We start from the raw sequence: 19,856 nt of genomic DNA on the forward strand, positions 1-19,856 counted from the left end.
TTTTTTAACTCTCAATTGTCAATATTTATGTTTATTTTTCTTTTTATTTCGAAATATGTGTATTCAATTAATTTCAATTAATTTTTCAACTATTTTGATTAATTGCCTTATTTGTAGAATTTTTTTGTTTACATTTCAGAAAATTTAAATTCTACGATTGTTGAGGGTTCAAAATCCCACAGGATGAGAACCAGAAAACTTGTCGTTATTAGTGACTGTCTTTGCAAAGAGATCGCACAAAGTTAGTCCCAAGTCAGCTTGCAAGGGAGAGCTTTTCCCGTTGAACAAAAACTTTCCCATCGACTGTCTTTTCACGTTCCCACACGCACAAGTTCCACACACGCGCAAGCTGAAGTAAAAGTTGTAATAATTTCGAAATTGCTTTACTGCACAAACTCACACCCGGTGACGGCATAGATGTGGGATTGTGGTGGCTCGTTTTGCAACCACTTTGCGTGGGTGTAGATTCTTTCGCTTGTGTGTGTGTGTGTGTGTGTGTGTGTGTGTGTGTGTGACACCCACCATTAGGCAGTGGCATCACGCAAAAGAACTTTGATAAGTTTTCCGCGAACATTTTCCTCACCGTTGTGGAGAGAGATTTCCTGGAAAGTTTATTGAGAGACAGTGAAAAAATAACAAAACAAAAAACAAAAAACAAAAAACAAAAAACAAAAAACAAAAAAACAAAAACCAAAAAACAAAAAACAAAAAACAAAAAACAAAAAACAAAAAACAAAAAACAAAAAACAAAAAACAAAAAACAAAAAACAAAAAACAAAAAACAAAAAACAAAAAACAAAAAACAAAAAACAAAAAACAAAAAACAAAAAACAAAAAACAAAAAACAAAAAACAAAAAACAAAAAACAAAAAACAAAAAACAAAAAACAAAAAACAAAAAAACAAAAAACAAAAAACAAAAAACAAAAAACAAAAAACAAAAAACAAAAAACAAAAAACAAAAAACAAAAAACAAAAAACAAAAAACAAAAAACAAAAAACAAAAAACAAAACACAAAAAAAAACAAAAAAAAAAACTTTTTCATCTTTAAATTTTTCAAGTCGACTCACCTAGTATCTCCACCGTGTGCACCTGGTCCTTGTTGATCTTGTCGCTAATCTGGCACACGTAGTCGCCCGCGTCCTGCGGCTCCAGCTCCGAAATCTCCAGGTTGTACCCGTTGACGAGCCGGACGCGCTCGTCCCGCGTCACCATCAGCTGCGAGGCCGTCAGCACGTTGCTCCCCCGTCGCCACAGCAGGACCAGCGTGCCTGTTGAAGAAAGAAAAAGATGTATTCAAGATTGCATACTTTCAGGATCAATTGGTACGTTTGCAGCTGTTAGGGGTTGCATACTTTCTGGCTGTTATTTCCCATCAATTCTTGCCTAACCAGCTGCATTCCAGCGAGTTTTCACTAGATTTGCCTCGAAGTAACCAACTATTTCGCCCCTATTTTTCCCCAACTTGTTTATAAATTGGACAAACTCAGCCAGAAAAATAGTTTTCACTTTTGTTCGGACTCCAAGCTTCGCTTCTCTTTAGGTACCGGCCACCATTGACCACAAAACCCGGAGGGGTAGTAAAAGGAATGCTCTCCGAAAAATTCACCATCCGGGACGAGTCCCCGACCGTCACAAGTTGAAATTAACAACAGCAAACAAAACAAAAAAGTTGTGTTTTTGCGCCAATTAAGTGGCTCTTAGTGGTGAGAAAAGAGCAGGAGCGAGGACTCTGCTGCAAGCAACACAACAACATCGAGCGGGGGAGAAAGAGAGAGAGAGGGTTTCGAAAAGTTTTGGTTGTGCATCCACAGCAATTTCGTGTAAACAGCTTCCTCTCTTCAGCAACCTCCGAGAGGGGAGGTAGTGTCATTTTTGGGTTGTTGGTACGTCGAGGGTACTTCATCTTGAAACCCCACTCGAAATCAGGATGAGTTCTTTTGGGGGAGTGGGCCACACTGTTTTTTGGCGGTGCAAATCAGAAACGAAAGTTTGGCATTGTTGTTCGGAGTTTTTTTTTTGGAAAAATTTCAGGATTGAAATAATCGGCAAATGCTTGGACAATAAGGCTGAACCCATAGCCTTATAATGCATGAATTGAACTAATTTTTGATTTCAAATATGGAATATTAAGAGTTTGATAGTAAATGAAACATTCAAAGCAGGCTTATGACATTGGAGTTAAACTAAAAATAATAACCAGGCCATCTCAAAATATATCAAAAGCTTTTGTCCCCCCCTCCCCACAAAAATTCCCTGAAATAAAAAAAAGGCTGAAAAAAATTATTGATTTTAATTGAAATTTTCAATTAAAAAAACTTGTTCAATCTTTAGTTAATAATTCAGAATACATTGTTAAACAGATCTTTACAAAACGAAAAAGCTCAGCAAACAAATTTATTTTCGTAAATTCATTAATATATAGCAAATTTATGATAAAAGCATAACTGTAATAATGTATAAAGCATTTTGTGTTATTTTTTGTTTCCAAATTAAAAAAAATCAGGATTGATTTTTACTTTTTTATCCTTCGACTTCACAAGACACGTATCACTACTAAATTATTATAGAATATTTTTGTTTTAGTATGAAAGCAATTCCAAAATAAATTATTTGACTCAATAAGTCACAAACAGTTTTACACCAATTATTTTCTATTGAGATTTGAAAGATTATAGGATTTTTTTGTCCCCTGATTTTTTGTGCCATAATCAAATTTGAAAAATATATGTAATGGACTTGTTGATTAAAAAAATTAAAGAACATAAAAACATTACGAATTTTATTCGAAATTTTTAACGGCAAATTTTTGCCCCAGTCAAAAGGAGGGTTGCACATAGTAAAAGAAATAATTGTTATTTGTTTTTAATTGTGAATAGGGCGTCCAATTTTCCCAGGTTTAGAAATTCCCAGGAAACGGGAAAAATATTCATCGAATCCCGGGATTTTGGAAACAGAAATAAAATCTATGTTTTCATTCTATTGGTTATGTTTTCAAGCATAAAATCATAGAATTCGCTCAATACTGTTATTTGGTGATAATCTACTCTTCAATCTAAACAAGGACAGCAGTTTTTAATACCTTAAAATACATAACAAATTGTTTTTTTGTTGTTCGTTGTTCTGCTTAATTTTTTTATTCCAGTGTGATTTTACCTTAAATTAGTTTCGTATTGATATGTTTATTTATTATTATTTTGTTAAATGACATGAATACAAAAGCTTTAAACACTCCTTTGAAACTGTCTGTAAAAAAAAAAAACAAAAAAAATCAATATTAAAATTTTTGAAAAGTTTTGAATATCATGTTTTACATAAAACATATTATTTTTACAGTCACTACCGCCTACTGGGGAAAATCAGGACTTCAGTCTGAATAAGTACAGGAGGTTTTAGAACAATAAATTTGAAAATCGGTGTATTAATTGTTTTGATCTGTTCCTGTTTTATCCGAAATCAATAAAAAATCATGGAAAACATTATGCAAAACAAAAAAAAATATTAAATTGCTTTTTTAATTCGATACTTTTGTTCTGATTTGCTCCAGATGCCGGTTTTTTACAAAAAAAAATATACATGATATATTTTTTAATGTTTAAATTCGTAAATATACGTTAATATAGGGCAGCGAATGACCAAGAAGGTTAAAGCTGCCAGAAATAAATGATTAAAATAACAACAACAACGTAAATATAATACCAAGTCTTTAAAAATAAAATGAAATAGAAAAAAATTATAGCGCGAGGCATTTAGCGGATCTGTAATCAAAAGTTTTAAGAATTTCCCCTAATAAGCTAAATTAATGCTGATATAATCCAAATACAGTGTTAAATGCTTTAACACTCTTATCGATTACTAAGTATTCAACTATTTATTTATTTCCACAATCAAAACTGAATTTCCAGACCAAAATTTGATTTTTATTTTCAATTTCGGGAATTCCCGGGACAAAATATAAAAATCCCGGGGATGGGAATTCCTGGTTATGGAAAAATCCCGGAAATTTTGTCCTGGGAATTCCCGGGATGGACGCTCTAATTGTGAATAATGAAGTTGTTAAATCTGTGTTCCTATTTTTAACAGAGAGCGTAAGGAAAACTTCAATACACTTAAAATTGTTTAATTTGAACGAAACAAATGAAAATTCTAAAAAAAAACACCAAATTGCTTTTACAAAATACAAATTAAGAAAACATTACTTAATCCACCTTTAGATGGTAGGTGCCTTCCTCTCACCTGAGGTCTTAAAAAATAAGTAATGAATAAAAAAAGCAAACTTCCTACAGACTTTTTGTCAAGAACATACAGACACCGCTTTTGAAGAAAATGGCATCCCTCCTACACGGCTTTTTCGTGGCCATCAGACCCAGTCATTTGAGGTTATGTTGAAAATCACACTTTTTTTGTAGTCGTCTAAATAGCTTTTTTTTATCATAACTTTTACACGACTTAATGAAACTATACAATTTCCAATACCAAGCTGGAGGACCTGAAAGTGAACCGAATGGACCACATCCGGACAAAATTCACTCAGCAAAGCCGAGAAAATCAAGTGCATATTTTTAATCAACATCCCCACACACGCACAGACATTTGTTCAGAATTTGATAGGAAAGAATGAAGTGGAAAAAATGCGGATTATGATGGGAAAAATATTTTCAGGAACCATGGGAAAAATTAAGGCTAGTTCTGAGAATTTTAATATTTTTCTATATTTAGGCCTGAAAGAGATAAAAAAATTTAAAAAAAATGTCAAAACCGATAAAAATTTTGAAAAAGGAAAATTATGAGCATAAACTATTTAAAATTTTGGCTTTCACAACAATTGAAAAACAGATTTCAAGATGTTAAAACATGACAAAAATAATTAACTTGATGTTTTCAATGATGTTTTAACAAAATCTAAAAAAAAAAACATATCACTGTAAATGATTTTTCAAATTGTTCTTCATGAACATGCCTTTTTAGTAGTATTGGCGTACTAAGGTAATTTCTGTTTTACTCATGAGCAAAAAAAAAGGTTTGTTGAGAAAACTAAATTTCATGAGTTATCTTATAATAAATTTCCATCTCAGTGAAGAATGCAAAACAGCTAATTTTTGTTTATTTCATGTGAATATTTAATTTTTTTTTTAAATTTCGATGAGTTAAAGAAGTTAAGCATAAAAGATAGAAATATAAAAAAGAATTTAAATGATGTTAATAATGAAGAAATATTTATTGGGAAAAAACAAAGAATCATGTGCAGTTTTTTTTTATAAGTTGTTGTTAGATTTTTAGAATCATAAAAAGTAAACATTTTCAGTAACTTTCAACTTCTCTTCTGCCATTTCCGATACTTTCCTGCCTCCTCCAAAACCCGATAGAATTAAACTTCCTCCCTAAAATGGGACAGTTTCAATTGGGAAAAGTTGCCCTCATGAATTTCGCAAAACCTAACCTGCAAGAGGGTGGGAAAAACTTGTTGGTCAACCACCAACTTCTTTCTCCTCTTCCCAGTCGTCTCTCTCCCATCGGAGGGGGAGAGGCTAGACTTTTGCTGATTGGAAAGTTTGCTGCTCTAAAATTTTATTGCGGTTCCCCTACCCTCCCTCCTTGTGGAAATGGTAAACCGGAAAAACGTGGGATTGTCATTTTGGCCCACCCCTTTCCCTCATTTTCTCCCTTTCCAGCAAAAAAAGTTGCATTCAAATGTGCGCGTTTTGCAATATGCTTTTCCACCTTACCCAAATAAAAAGGTGGGGTTGTTTCTTTGCACTCGCAGAAACAAGAAAAATGAACAAATTCTCTTCCCCCGGTAAGGAAAAAAAAAAACACGAAACACAAACGACAACTCGTGAACCGGGAAATTTAAACACACACACACACATTCTTCTTCCGCTGAAAAAGGGAAGAGAGAGCAAGAGCGAACGAGAGAGCGGAAGAGGAAAAGTTGCCCATAAATTTGCAACTTTTAAAGTGGAAACTTTTCCAATTTTCTGCCGAATCATAATTTTTCAGTAATTTTGGGGTTTTTCGAGAAGGGTGGGTGGTGATGGTGACGACCGGTTAGTAGGTGAATCGTTGTGTGTTTGTGTGAGAGAGTTTTCCGAAACAGAGACATTACACAAAGTGGAAATTGTTGGAATAAATTGAAATCTACTGTAAATTCTGGCGGGGATTGGATTGCTTTCTGCGGGGCGTGGGATGAGGGGGAATGGCCTGTAAGCAGTTGAATCTTTATTGAGTGGGAATTAAATGCTTGAGAATTTGGTCGTTGAATTCATTGATATTGCCTTTTTGCAGTCCTACTTTGTGATGTTTAATTATTAAGAAATCATGAGAATAAACCCTTTTTTTGTTATTTTGTCTTTTCTATCTTCAAAAAAATCAATATCAAATCAAAACAATGTTTTTTTTGTTGATAAAATACATAAGGTATTAACTAAATTTAAAATATCGATAAGAAATAAATCTAGCAGGACAAATTATTAGTAGCCCTATATAAATAAAAAATATGCACTTGATATCTTACAAAAAAAAAATATGTATGAGCTATTTTTAGGAAATTAAAAAAACTGTATTCAAATTATCATGTTTTTTCTTTCATCAAAATCCATCAGGAGGAAACTTGAATAATAGGGCATCGTGAATACAATTAGTGCATTCTCAGAAAGAAAAGCAGTGGGACTTTCCCTTCTCGCATTTCTTTTTATTTTCTTAACTAAACTCTCGATTCAACTTTTTTCTCTCTATCAAACCTGTTTCGAGATCTGAAAAAAAATATGTCAAAAGAAAGAAGTTCAACTTTCATTAAACAAAAAGAAAGCGATTGAATCATCTTGGCACCATTCACCAAAAGTTGGCACTTTGCGAATTGAATATAATGCAACTTTTCTTCTTTTCTCTTCTCCTGACAATGATTTCCGCGCCAAAGCAATCACAAAACCCTTTCTTCGACTTGATGAAAAGCTTGTGAAAGCAACAAAAAAAGGTGAGAAAATTCAAATGTGAACATCTCACAAAAAAGGAGGAAAACTCAGTAATTTCTTCAAATCTATTCGCACTTCTTTCCCTCTCTCTATTATTTCACTCTCCGATGCATTTCCCCCACACCCCTCTCTCAAATGCACACGCCAAAAGTGAGGGAGCGAAGAGTGCAATTCAAATTGTTTTCACGCACTCGACGTTCCTCGACGTCGAAGAAAAAAGCTCGGAACAGCTTGAACTTTTCAGCACCCCCCCGTCCCGTCGTTGGTTGGTGAAGCTTCCCGGTGGGAGGGCTTTTTTTAGCATAATTTTAATTTAAAAGTTTCCCCTTGTCGTCATAGAAGTTAGCGTTTTTTTTCTTTCTCAAAGCGCAAAAATTTAATCTTACCAGCAGCAGGGTGTGTGCCACTGTGTGTGTATGTCAGTCAAAGGAACAAAGGGAAAAAAGAGAACAGAAATAAAAATTATGGAAAAAAAGGATGAAAATATTGCTCCACGAGAAGCTTGCTGACGAAGAAGCGAGGACTGCCGCAAGCTTCTCGGGGGAAAGTTTAGGGTGAAACTGCGATGCGATTCTTGTGCTTTTGAAGGAAGAAAACTATTTTTGAAGGTTACGATTTATTTGAAAATGAAGCGTCTAACTCAGAAATTATAAGACAACCTAATTGAAGCTAGGTTATTACAGAAGGCTTCTCTTTTTGAACTTACTAAATTAATCAAAAAACAAACAGAAAAAAATCAATAGAAGAACAAATTCTACAAATTGAGAAGTGAAATTATCTCCCTAGACAGGACCGAATGCTCACTTGTTGAAAAAAAGAAAATCTGATTGGCTTTAAAGGGAAATTCATTAAATTGTTTTCTCTGTTTATATAATACATTACAATTTATTCATCGATTTCCCCCCCCCCCCCTCCCTGCTTATCTCACCACCGATTGTAACCTGTTTCATTTTGTGGTTTGTGTAACGATCTGTTCAACCATCCCTCGTCACCCTCCATCACGAGTTTTGTGTGGCATATGTCTGTTTTTTTCCCCAGCCCCAGGTGTGCCATTAAAAATTAACACGTGCAATGAATTTTTGTGGCACGGTTTTCCCCCCATTTATTTCTACTACAAGCTTTAATCCGTTGAATTTGGGACAGTTGTTTTAATGTTTTAATTCGAGGGTGGAGTTTAAAATAATTTGAGAAAAAAATTGTAATAAACTCAACCAATTTTTAGGCCTTCGCAATGACCAAAAGAGCCATTTAGCGCCATTGATTCGTCCATAAATGTTGTCATAAAATTTGACAGTTGTCCATTAAAAAATCGAATTTAAATTTTCTACAATTTTTATACATGTATGTATGAACGGAATTTGTTATGAATTTGGTATCTTTGGCAAAATTGAAGGTGCTTAAAACTTCTCAGAAAAAAAATATTACGCTCTTAACAAGATTAATCTATTTTTATTAGAGCGTCCAATTTCCCGTCCCGGGAAAAAAATGCACGGGAATTCCCGGGATTTCCCGGAAAAAAATATTCCCCGTTTCCCGGGAAATTTGTAAATTTCCCAGGATTTGCCGAAATACAAGTGGAAGTATATATTTTTCTACCTTTTTGGCACAAATGAAGCATTCACAACTAAGAATATTGTTTGCTTATATGTTGGGCAACAAAAATTACGCTTTTATGGATTGAATATTAACTATTTTATTTTCTACAACCTATTTTAACGATTTTTTTTTTGTTATATCATTCAAAAATAAGACATTCACCTTTTCCGGCCTTTTTTACAAGCAGTCTAGCCATTTTGACCATTAAAGTTGTTGTTCTGTACAATTCTGTTGCAAAATATTTATCAAAAATTGGATCAGAATAAATTTCGTTAAATTTCAAATTTCCCGGGAATTCTCGGGATTGCCCGGGAAATTTGTTAAAAATTTCTCGTTTCCCGGGAATTTTGTAACCCCGGGAAATTGGACGCTCTAATTTTTATTTCACATTCTTAACAAAAAAAAATTAAATCTGAATTAAATTATAGAACTTTGTGTTTTAAATGATTAAAAAAGACACAGAACAAAACATATTTGCCCGTGTTTCTGTAAATCATAATTTGAGAAAAAATTAAAAAAAACCGCTGCATGATAAACTTTGTTTATAAATGCAGGAGTAGATTTGAATTCAAGATTATATAACAAATTTATTGAAATTAAATATTCCATTTTCGAGGTGATTCCACACTTAATTTGATGTTTGGGAAAATTTAGCATGTTTTTTTAAAATAATAGTTCACATGCTTGTTCAAGTTTGTAAATATTTCTCGAATAGAAAATTGGAAAATTGAAGTCTTGTATTAAAAATTATGATTGATTTTTTGATCGGAAAGATCAGACAATTTAAAGTTTGTTTCATTTATCGTTGAAATTGGATTAAGAGTTACTGAGATATCGACATTTGAAAATTGACATGTCTGGGTACCAAAAGTTGCGTCTTTTAATTACGAAAATTTTGGTACCCAGACATCTATAGGTCATCGCTGAAATTTTAAAGTTATCGCAGTTTTAGTGAAAAAAGTTGATTTTTTGCCAATTTCGTCATTCTCTGGTTTTTGCGCGCGGCGCGTCAAAAAACACGGATTTTATTTTCAAAAAATCATATCTCGGAATCCTGTAAATGAACTCCTCCCATTTTTTAGTATGTTATGTAAAAATGTCCGGAGAATCCGATAAAAATATTTCCAGACATAGGCTCTTTGGTCCAGACACTGTCAAAACGACATTTTAAAGTTTCATACGCCCTTTTCATATGTTAGGCTAGATTTTTGAAACTTCTTATTATTTTTCTTTGAAAGGCCAACTTATCACCTTTCATTTGCGTATAAGACAATTGAAATCGGTTAAAATGGCGAGGAGTTATGATTTTTCGAAAAAAGTGGTTTTTGCGAAAATCGACGAAAATGGCCATTTTTCAGACCACCCTAACACGGCGTAGGTCACCCTAATGGCCAAACAAAAAAATACGGGTCTAATTATTTCGGCCAGGGAACCCCCAGAAAAATTTTAGATCCGAGCACTTTTGTTTTTTTCCATGCTGTTTTCGTGGGGAATTGCTGTATATATATATATATATATATATATATATATATATATATATATATATATATATATATATAGATATATATATATATATATATATATATATATATATATATATATATATATATATATATATATATATATACAAAAAACTATTTTTTTCCAGTTTTAATTTTTGTTTTATTCTGCAGCTATATTTAAGCTACTAGAGGTCCAATTTTCAATGTTTTTTGTAAGTGTGAAATTGAATTTCTCTGATTTTTTCGAGAAATATATTTGGGCAAGCATGGAAAAATAAAAAAACTACCACGCTTTCGAAACAACCGTGCACTTTATCAAAATTTCTGATTCGTGCTTTATGCCTTTGAATCTGAAGTTAATATTTTTTCGCCACTTTAATTTTCAAAGTTTTCAAGAATTATTAACTTTTTTTAATTTTTTTTTGGATTTTGGAATTATTTGGATGTTTCATAAAAAAAGTCTTGAAATTATTTTTTTATGTTTAAATACATTTTTACATCATATCACAATTTTTGAAAAAAATTGGACTTTCGTTTGGACAAATTTTCTTAAGCGAAACCATAGAAAAACCTTGATGGTATGAAATATTACAAAACATCTTTAATTAAAGAGACATTTTGTACTCCCAACCACAACACCAAGTTTGAGAGCGTTTTTTTTTATTACGTAACGCAGTTGGGAGGAGGAGGGGGGGGGGGTCGAAGACTGTGTTACGCTCCATACAAAAAATTTAAAATTTGTATGAAAATTTTGTCACGATGGGGAAGGGGGGGGGGGGGTTCAATAATTCTATTTTTTGGGTTACGTAATAAATGAACACTCCCTATTACATTTAAGGGATGTTTTTGATTTTTCTGAATGCTTGAACTTTTTAGACTAAAATATATGTTTTAATTGAACATACATTTTATGAAATACCTGATATCGAAATTTTATGAAAAAATAATTTGGATACCGTATTTTTTAATTATCAATAGTACATTTTCTTTAATGCTTTTCAATTTAGCTAACAACCTTTTTTGGCATTTGACAGTTTCGTTGTTTGCGGAGATGTTTGTTTACAAACGGTTCGCGAGTTCAGCAAACTAGTTGAAGAGCAAACAAACATTTTGTCAGAACGGAAACACTAAAATTTTTGAATTGCCCTTCTAAACAAGATTTTTTCCTTTGATTTTTCTCACTAACTGACTATAAAATCATTCGAAAAATTAACCTCTCAATTAAACTTCCCATAAGTCCAAATTGAAAGTACGAAGTTGAGTAAAGTACTTTAAAAGTTTTTCTTGATAAAAAGAATTTGTCTTAAGTCCTAAAATTTGGCTAAATCAAAATCTCCAAAATTAGCTCATAATTATCGTATGGTCATTAGAATCATTTTCCCATCATTAATTTAAAAAAAATATTAGTAAAATAAATCAGGTCTAAAAGGATTAATTTGGATAAGGTACTGTTTTAATTTAAATGATTTGTAAATAATCATGATTTTTTTAAGAGATGAGGAAGAAGTGGTTTTCTCGGTAATCAATTATAAAGTTTCACTAAGTTTAGAAATAAAAAACTTTTTAAAACGATAAAAATCCATGCTTTTAGCTAATTAAAAAAAATCATGATGAAGTAAGTTAAACCAGAATTTTTCCACAAAATTATCGTCAAATATGTTTGCTGTAGTTAAATGAGCAAACAACCTGTTTGTTTGTTTGCTAAACGTTATTCATTTGTGCCTTGTCTTGTTTGCATGTTGTAAATGTCCCTTAAGAACTTTATAAATCAACAATGTGGACAGTTTATGGTCGGCTTAGTAATGAAAAAAAAAATGGTCGGCTTAGTAATGTTCTTTATATTCATTTAACATGGAAAATGGTCCATGTGTTTTTATTTATTTATTTTTTTAAAGAAAAAATATATATTGGCTTAATCTGTTGATTATTCAATGATAAGCCGCAATTAAACCATCAATCTTAGCTCGCTCACAACCGAGCATTCTCCCATATTAAATCGTACCAAAAATAATAACAAGCTTAATCCCCCTGCCCGTTTAATCACCCCGTTAAAACCTCGTCGCCCGGATCACGAATTCCATCATGTTTAACCTTAGCAATTTCGCTTTCCGAGCAGCTGCTGGCCCGAGGAATTCCATCAAAAATTTACTACCACCCGGCAGCCCTCGTCATGCCTCAATTTAACAGCGACGTTTCTTTGACGAGATTTTTGTTATTTTTTTTTCGAGTCATTTAGTGGCATGTTATAAAGCAATTAGGCCTTTAAAGCTCCCGCCAAAGCTGGGCCCAATTTAATCGCGAACAGCATAAATAAGCAATAATTTGTTTGATTGCTCACGACACCGTCTTTAAATTTGGTCGAGCTTGGAAGACGAAGGACGAAGTCCCTAATTAGTTATGTGCGGCTGAAATTGTGGGAGGGAGCTGCAATTGCAAGCTTTCAAACGACAAGATGGAGAGGAGGTGGAAATTATTGCTGATCGTAAATTTCCCAGCGTCGATTTTGAACGCCAGAGTAAGCCCGAAACGAGCCGTGACGAGCTTGTTTAGGGCAGGTAGAGGGGCCTAAATTATGCAACGGAACGGAATTTAAAGGGAAATGTTGGTAATCATGCATCAAATATTCATAAATGTTTAATTTATTATTATTTAGTTTCAACGAACTTTTTAAAACTCGAAATAAAACTCTAAAAGTTCGGCACTTTAGTAAGCTTATCTGCCACGTGGCGGCTTAGCAAAAGCTTTGCGGTAATGTTGGCGAGCAAGTTATTTTTAATGAAATGGCAAGTCTACCAGGAGACCAGGAGGGGGAGGAGGAGTGCCACCATGATTGGGAAAGTTTTCGGGGCAGGCTGGACCACACCACAAGCCGCAAATTCATTGGGGAAGGTTTTTCCCGGGGAAAAGAAAGTTACGGCAGGTTCCGCCCGAATGGATTAGCAGGCGGGCGGAGATCGGGGGAAATTTTGATAATTTTACTTCGATGAAGGTGGTGGAAAACGAGGGCTAAAAATTTGTTCGAGTAAACTTCTGAACTGATTGTGTTCAAAATACAATGTTAACAAAATTACCAAGAAAAATCTAGGTTTACGATAAATAAAACAGAAAGGCAATTTCTAGAAAAAAACCCAGAAAGCCCATAATTTCACAAATCACTCTTCGATATGCCCAAAATCGTACCAAAGCAACAAATTTCCCAACGGTCTAATTTGGATTGTTGTCTTGCCTAAAGAAGAACAGAATCCATCATTCCTACCGAATTTTCCGTTTGGTCGCTCATCAGCAAACAGCAGCGTTTGCGGTAAATAAAAGATATAACGCCTCGGACCAGAATTGAAAATGTCATCACAATTCACCTTTGCCAGATGAGCGATTCTCTGCGATATATTTTTTTTATTTTGTCAAAAAGTAAATATAAATCTGTTAAAAAAAAAAAGTTGACAATATTCTTGCCAGTTTTGGATCTTTGATTCAAACATTCCATTTTCAGTTTCAGCATTTTGAATGTAATTTATTTTATCCTTCGTGGATATTTGATTTAATAATGGATGTCAAAATTTAAATACCAGTTAATTTATTTGAATCTAAATTCTTGCAAAAATAAAGCGAATGAAAAAAATGAAAAATAAAATCACCGAGTTGGATAAATACGAAGAGTGCTGAAAAAATCAAGTTTTGCAACGAGTTCCATACAACATTTTTTGCAATTCCGAAAAACACCCTTTGAGTGAAATTTTAAGTCAAATTTTCATGTATTTTGTCAATAAATCGTTTATATAAAAAAAAATTGAAAAGTGTTACTTTTCGAAACAAGTGCTGAAAAGTTCAGCTTTTCAGCACCCATTTCAGTGCTGAAAAGTAGATTTTTTCAGCATTTATTTTGAAAAGTGTTGCTATTCGATTCTGTTATTTTTGGTACAGAAAAGAAGGCTATTTCGTCGTTCAAGAATGACAGGAAAAGTAAGTAGTTTCACGACGGAATTGCAAAAAAAACTATGTTCTATAATTTGATTCAAAGTGAAAAATTAGAAAAAGCATACCACTTTACATTATTTTCTGGTAATTTATTTTGAATGAAACCATTTTTCAATCTACCTTTGCATAAACTTTTAGTCAGATTTCTCCAATTTCGATTATTTTAAAGAAAAGATAAAAATATTTTTATTTTTTTCTTATAAAAAATCGCCAGTTTTAGATTTTTGTTAAAAAATAAAAACTACAGTTCAAAATCGAGCTTCGTCATGCTCACGGGATATGTCTTGGGAGTCTCCATCCCAGACTAAACTCGGTGTTTCAAGAAAAAACGCTAAAAAAGTTTGACAGTTGGATTTGCGCATGGCAAAATTTCAAGCTAAAATCGTCTTTTACTCCCTTTAATCATGTGTTCATGAAACTTTCAGGAGAGATTGGAAATATAGTTTTTTTTTGTCTGAAAAGTTCCAATAAACAAAATGTTGGTTTAAGCATTTTAGGTGTTTTTGAGTCAGGGGAATTCAAAAGCACCCAAAAAGCAAAAACTTAACATTTTGACATTTTTTAACTTCCCGGGCAGACGGTAATAACAAAATTCATGCCATTTCAATAACAAATACTGTTAAAATAACAAAAAGCGTTATGGAATATTCTTGCAAAATCTATTTTTGCATAAGAGTTTAATAACAGTTTATGTTATCATAACAAAAATTGTTATTGGTCTGATATTGGTTGAGAGCCAAAACAACTTTGGAATAACATTTTTTGTTATGGAAAAATAACTCCAACTGTTATTGGGATGATCGGATTAGTTGTTAAAATAACAAAAAATAATAACAAAGATTTGTTCGAAGAATAACTCAAATTGTTATTAGTCTGTTATTACAATAACAATCCAATAACAAAAAAATCATAACGGTGAATAACAAATCTTGTTATAAATAACATAAAATGTTATTGGCCTAGTATTTTCAAATATCAAAAAATGTTATTCCCAAGTTATTTCCGTCTGCTCGGGATTCTTAAAAAAAACTGTAGCACTCATCTTTTGAGTGGATGTAATAATTTTCTGCAATTTGAAATTTTGAGAACATTTATGATAAAGCTGTTGCAAATATTTGTGTTTACCAACTGCTCAATGATGAAAAGATTATCCAAAACGTTTACATATTTATTTTTTATTAATTTTTCCATTTTTTCTCCTTTTTATAAATATTTTTAAACTCTTGGAATCAAAAATGAACGGGAAATCATAAAATTTTGATACATAAAGTATTATTAAAAAATTTGAATGATTATCAATTTGACGCGTCTGTAAAAAGATGGTAAAATTTTGAATGAGATAAACTTGAAAAATAAAAACAAGTAATTGTGTAATTATTTAATAATAACTTAAAAATCCAAACTTATTTCGAAAAGCGATAATGTTGAAAAATATTTTTCATAATAATTTGTTTGTATGGGATAAGTAGTAAATATTTTGTTTAAATAAGGCAATTGTTTACTTATAGAACTTTTGGACAAAATTTGAAAGAACAAATAATCTTAAATAGCAATGAACCAACTGAATCCAACTGAATCTAGCTCTTGCATTTTTATTGCTTGGTTTCCCTTATTTTTTTTTCATTCAAATGATTTATTTGTGACAGTGAATTTGAAATTCGGTTTAAGGTCCCATAGATCAAGTTTAACTTTTTTTGAAGTTTTGAAAAGTTATGTATAAAAATGAGTTTTCGTAAATGTTCGGACGTCCCAAAAGTTACCTTATTTAACACCAAACCTCGTCATATCATATACCATTAGAAAGATAATCAAGAGACCTTTCCAATGAGTCAAAAACTTTGAAGATTTTGTCACCCTATCGAAAGTTATGGCCACTTAAGTGAAATTTATGTATTTTTTTAAGCTGGATCTCGGTAAACTTGATGAAAATGACGTCCGGTTCTACCTTGTGACACATCATTGGATAGATGATTTAAAGACCTTGCCAATGAGTCAACAATTTTGAAGATCTGGTCACCCCACCGAAAGTTATGACAACTTAATTGATATTGATGTTCTATTGCGAAAGGATAATCGAATCCATCACTCAAACCAATAATTGAAAGACTTTTCATTTTTTTTTTTATAAATCGGATGACCATTAGGGTGCCCAGAATATGGGTTATTTTTCTCAAAAACTCGCTCCACAAGCTGAATATTGTTCTTGAGCAATTTTAGGACTCTGGGCCAAATATGAGCAAAATCGGTCAACATTTACCCATTGATACTCGAAGGTGAAGTTTGTATGGGGGAAAAATAGAAAAAAATGTATGGAAAACTTAATTTTATTACGGTTTTGTCTGCACGATGCGCTTCTTTCATCAAAATATTCCCAAAAGTGAGATTTTCATTGGAAATTTAATGTTCTACAACTTTGTAGAACATACCAAAGCTGTTAAACTCGACCCTGAAAAGTTATTAGCGATTTAAAAAAAAATCATTTTTGTATGAAAAACATTTTTTTCACCAACTTTAGGCTCGGGTATGAATGAGATTAACCCAACCAATTTCGTTCAAAATTTTTACAGATGCTTAAAATAACCCAAAAAAATGATTTTTGCTTGTGGAGCAGGGGGTCATTTTTTCTGGGCACCCTAATGACCATAGAGCTCAAATTTATTATACGACAAATGTTTGGAAAGATTTCAGGTACATCGACTGTCAAATTATTGTTAAATATTTATCTCAACTAGATTCATTGTAATCTGGAACGTGTGAGGAAGGCACTAACCACTTAGGTGGATTCAGTTAGTTTTTTTTTATTTCATGAAGCAGATAATAGAGTTATCTGCTACTAAAAGATTTTTTTTTTGAAAAATGTCATAACGATGACAGAGTTTTTGTGACTTCAATGTTCAGGGGTAAAAATTTTGATTTTTTGCCATATTCTAGAGAACTGCTCCAACTCTGATCTCCGTGATTTGGTTGCATATTTTTCGAACTAAGGGAGCTTAGGCACTTCCCTGAGGGGGTGTTTCGCGCCCAGTCCATCATTCTTCGTTAGGTTAGGTTAGCAAATCCTGCAAAATGGGATCGTATAATGGATTGCTTAATGACTTCACCGGAATTTGAATAATCGTGGAGGAAGTGGAAGTTGCAGCGAAATTGCTTAAACAAATGATATCGCTCTTAAAGTTTTGTCAAGCTCTTCTAAATAATAAATTAACAGAATCATAAAATTTAAAAAAAGGCATAATGAGCTGATAAAATAACAATAACTCTTCTTCTAGGAATGTCCAGTTACAGCCAATTTGCACAATATCTATTATTCCCACAATTACCTTCACTGCAAATCTCGGTAATGAATAGATGCACCATAGCCATGCTTATTTTCCATGTTCCAGCTAGACTGGGAAGCTGTGGCAACATAAAAATTGCCGCACACACACACACACGGAGCTTATGTTGTGGACTTTTATGCAGTGCGCACTTAACTGCACTGGGCCATTGTCTCGTGCTGTTGTGTGTGTGTGCCTCTCGATGTTTATTTGTTTGCTTTCATATCGGCAAGCACTCTACATTATGGAATTTTCCCCTGGTGACTATTATTACTATTGTTGGGCGTTCTCCAGGTCCCGGCACCTGCTGGTAGTGTCCTGCCAGTGACGTGAAAAGCTCCGGAAAGCTGCTCAAAACTAATTTCACTTGACTATGACTTGACTATGACTTGACTATGACTTGACTATGACTTGACTATGACTTGACTTAAATTTGACGACTTTCACAGCACTGCCCCGGCCAGGAATCAACAGACCTGGCCTGCCCATTACGGTTTGCAGGCTGTTGCTTCCGCACCTACCTGGTGGGTGGGAAGCAAATAATTCTATTGATCATTAATTTATGTAATCAAGCCACAATATTTGCACAACTCGTTATCGCATAGTCACTATTCATGAGTGCAGGGAAAAGTGTTCAATTAAGCAGGGGTGAATGGGGACCACTATTGTTTCAGGCTTTTCTGTGACAATCTGGGCACACACACACACACACCTGACTAATCCAGTCGCAATAGAGGAACGCTGTTCGGTTGGGCGGGCTTTGAAAAAGGATTATCATTTTCATCAAAAGGTACACCGCATGGATGTGCTTTGTGATGTCCGCTCTAACTAGGTGGTTAGGTTGGAAAATGCATTATCGAACTTGTTTGATGCATGAATGGAAATGAGCTTGCATTTTTAATGAATAGGAATCAAACGTAAAAACTGGGATCAATTGTTGAATGGGCAATCATTAAAAAAGGAAAAAAATCATTATTGACTGATAAAAATAACATAAAAAAATATTTGTTCACTTTAACATGTTGAAAGCAGCATTTCCCAACTACATATCTCAAATCACGAATTGGTGCACAAATAGCACACAAAAAAAAGCTCAAATCTCAAAGGGGATCAGATTGCATCGCCCAGCCAAACCATAAGTTCTCGTCCCCGACCGGATCATAACCTGGCGAACCACCGCAGCACAACTTTCGTAAACCATATTGTGCTCGGTTTGTCCAGCCAAGTTGGACTTTACGAGACGTGACCAGAGCAAGAAGCATTTTCCCCAAAATTGCACACATTTTGCTGCGCGTAGGGTGACCAGGGTTGATTCGAAAAACAAACTTTAAAAAAAAAATATGTGATACAAAAATAAAATGGTAAAATCACTTGCAAAAGCATGTAAATCAGCTTCGTCAAAAAAGACACTTAAGACAGGTCAACTGAGTACACTTTTGGACTCGACCTTCACCGATTTGGGCCAAATTTGGAGGGAACGTTCATCTATCGATAGTTAACAGAAATCCCAAGTTTGGTGCTGACCATCCCTCTATTTTTGGCACCGCCCTCTTTTTGACGATTTTCTAAAAAACTTTTTTTTCTTTTAATCATAACTTTGCAACTATTTGAGCAAAAGACTTTCTACAGGTTGCATTTTATAGAAAATTGTCCAAGGAATTCGATAGAAAGGAAATTTTAACCCTTAAATGCCCACTTATATTATATTTTAACATTTTAAGTATTAAAAATCAGTTTTGCCCAATTCCTTATGTTTTTATTTGTTTTATTTTGACTATTGGCGAGATACAGCGATTTTACTGACAAAGGGTTTGATTTTGCGCAGCACTTGGAAGTACATGGTGTACTTTTCAACAAAAAGGGATGAATCCCGCATAGTTCGGTTTTTATATGTGAGAAACTTATTTCGGATTTGAATTCATAGGACAGAGTGCAGCGCAAAATCAAACTTTTTTCAGTAAAATCGCTGTATCTCGCCAATAGTTCATTTTAGTTTGAGGTCTACATTGATTATTATGTAAAATTGTCCGGGGAATACGACGGTGATAAAATAAAACAATTAAAAACATAAGGAATTAGTCAAAACTGATTTTTAATTAAATTTAAATTAAATTTAATCAAAAGAAAAAAAAGCTTTTTAGAAAATCGTCAAAAAAGAGGGCGGTGCCAAAAATAGAGAGATGGTCTAATCAGCACCAAACTTGGGATTTCTGATAACTATCGATAGATGAACGTTTCCTCTTGGTTTCCTCCAAGTTTGGTCCAAATCGGTGATGGTCGAGTCCAAAAGTGTACTCAGTTGACCTGGAATGACCCATGTACAATATTTGCAAACACAAAAATCAGCCATTCATGAAGATTGGAAAGGATAAACGCAGTTTGACATTTTGGTTAAGCAGGTTTCCCTTACTGATGGGTTACATATTTCCGGGTGTAATATTACATAAAATATAATAAAATAATGCAAAAAATATTGTACAGCCAGGCCTTTTACA

General features: G+C 33.3%; 1 protein-coding gene across 2 annotated transcripts in view; it reads right to left on the bottom strand.

Moving 5' to 3' along the window:
- LOC120431685 (hemicentin-1) overlaps window positions 1–19,856 on the bottom strand; it is a 444,046-nt gene that overhangs the window by 82,762 nt on the left and 341,428 nt on the right. For both annotated transcript variants that reach the window (XM_039596803.2, XM_039596810.2), the window contains exon 4: window positions 1,071–1,271. In XM_039596803.2, coding sequence (XP_039452737.1) covers window positions 1,071–1,271 — 201 coding nt within the window. The remainder of the gene's footprint in view (window positions 1–1,070; window positions 1,272–19,856) is intronic.

Source organism: Culex pipiens, chromosome 1 (assembly GCF_016801865.2).
Source record: "Culex pipiens pallens isolate TS chromosome 1, TS_CPP_V2, whole genome shotgun sequence".
NCBI lineage: Eukaryota > Metazoa > Arthropoda > Insecta > Diptera > Culicidae > Culex > Culex pipiens.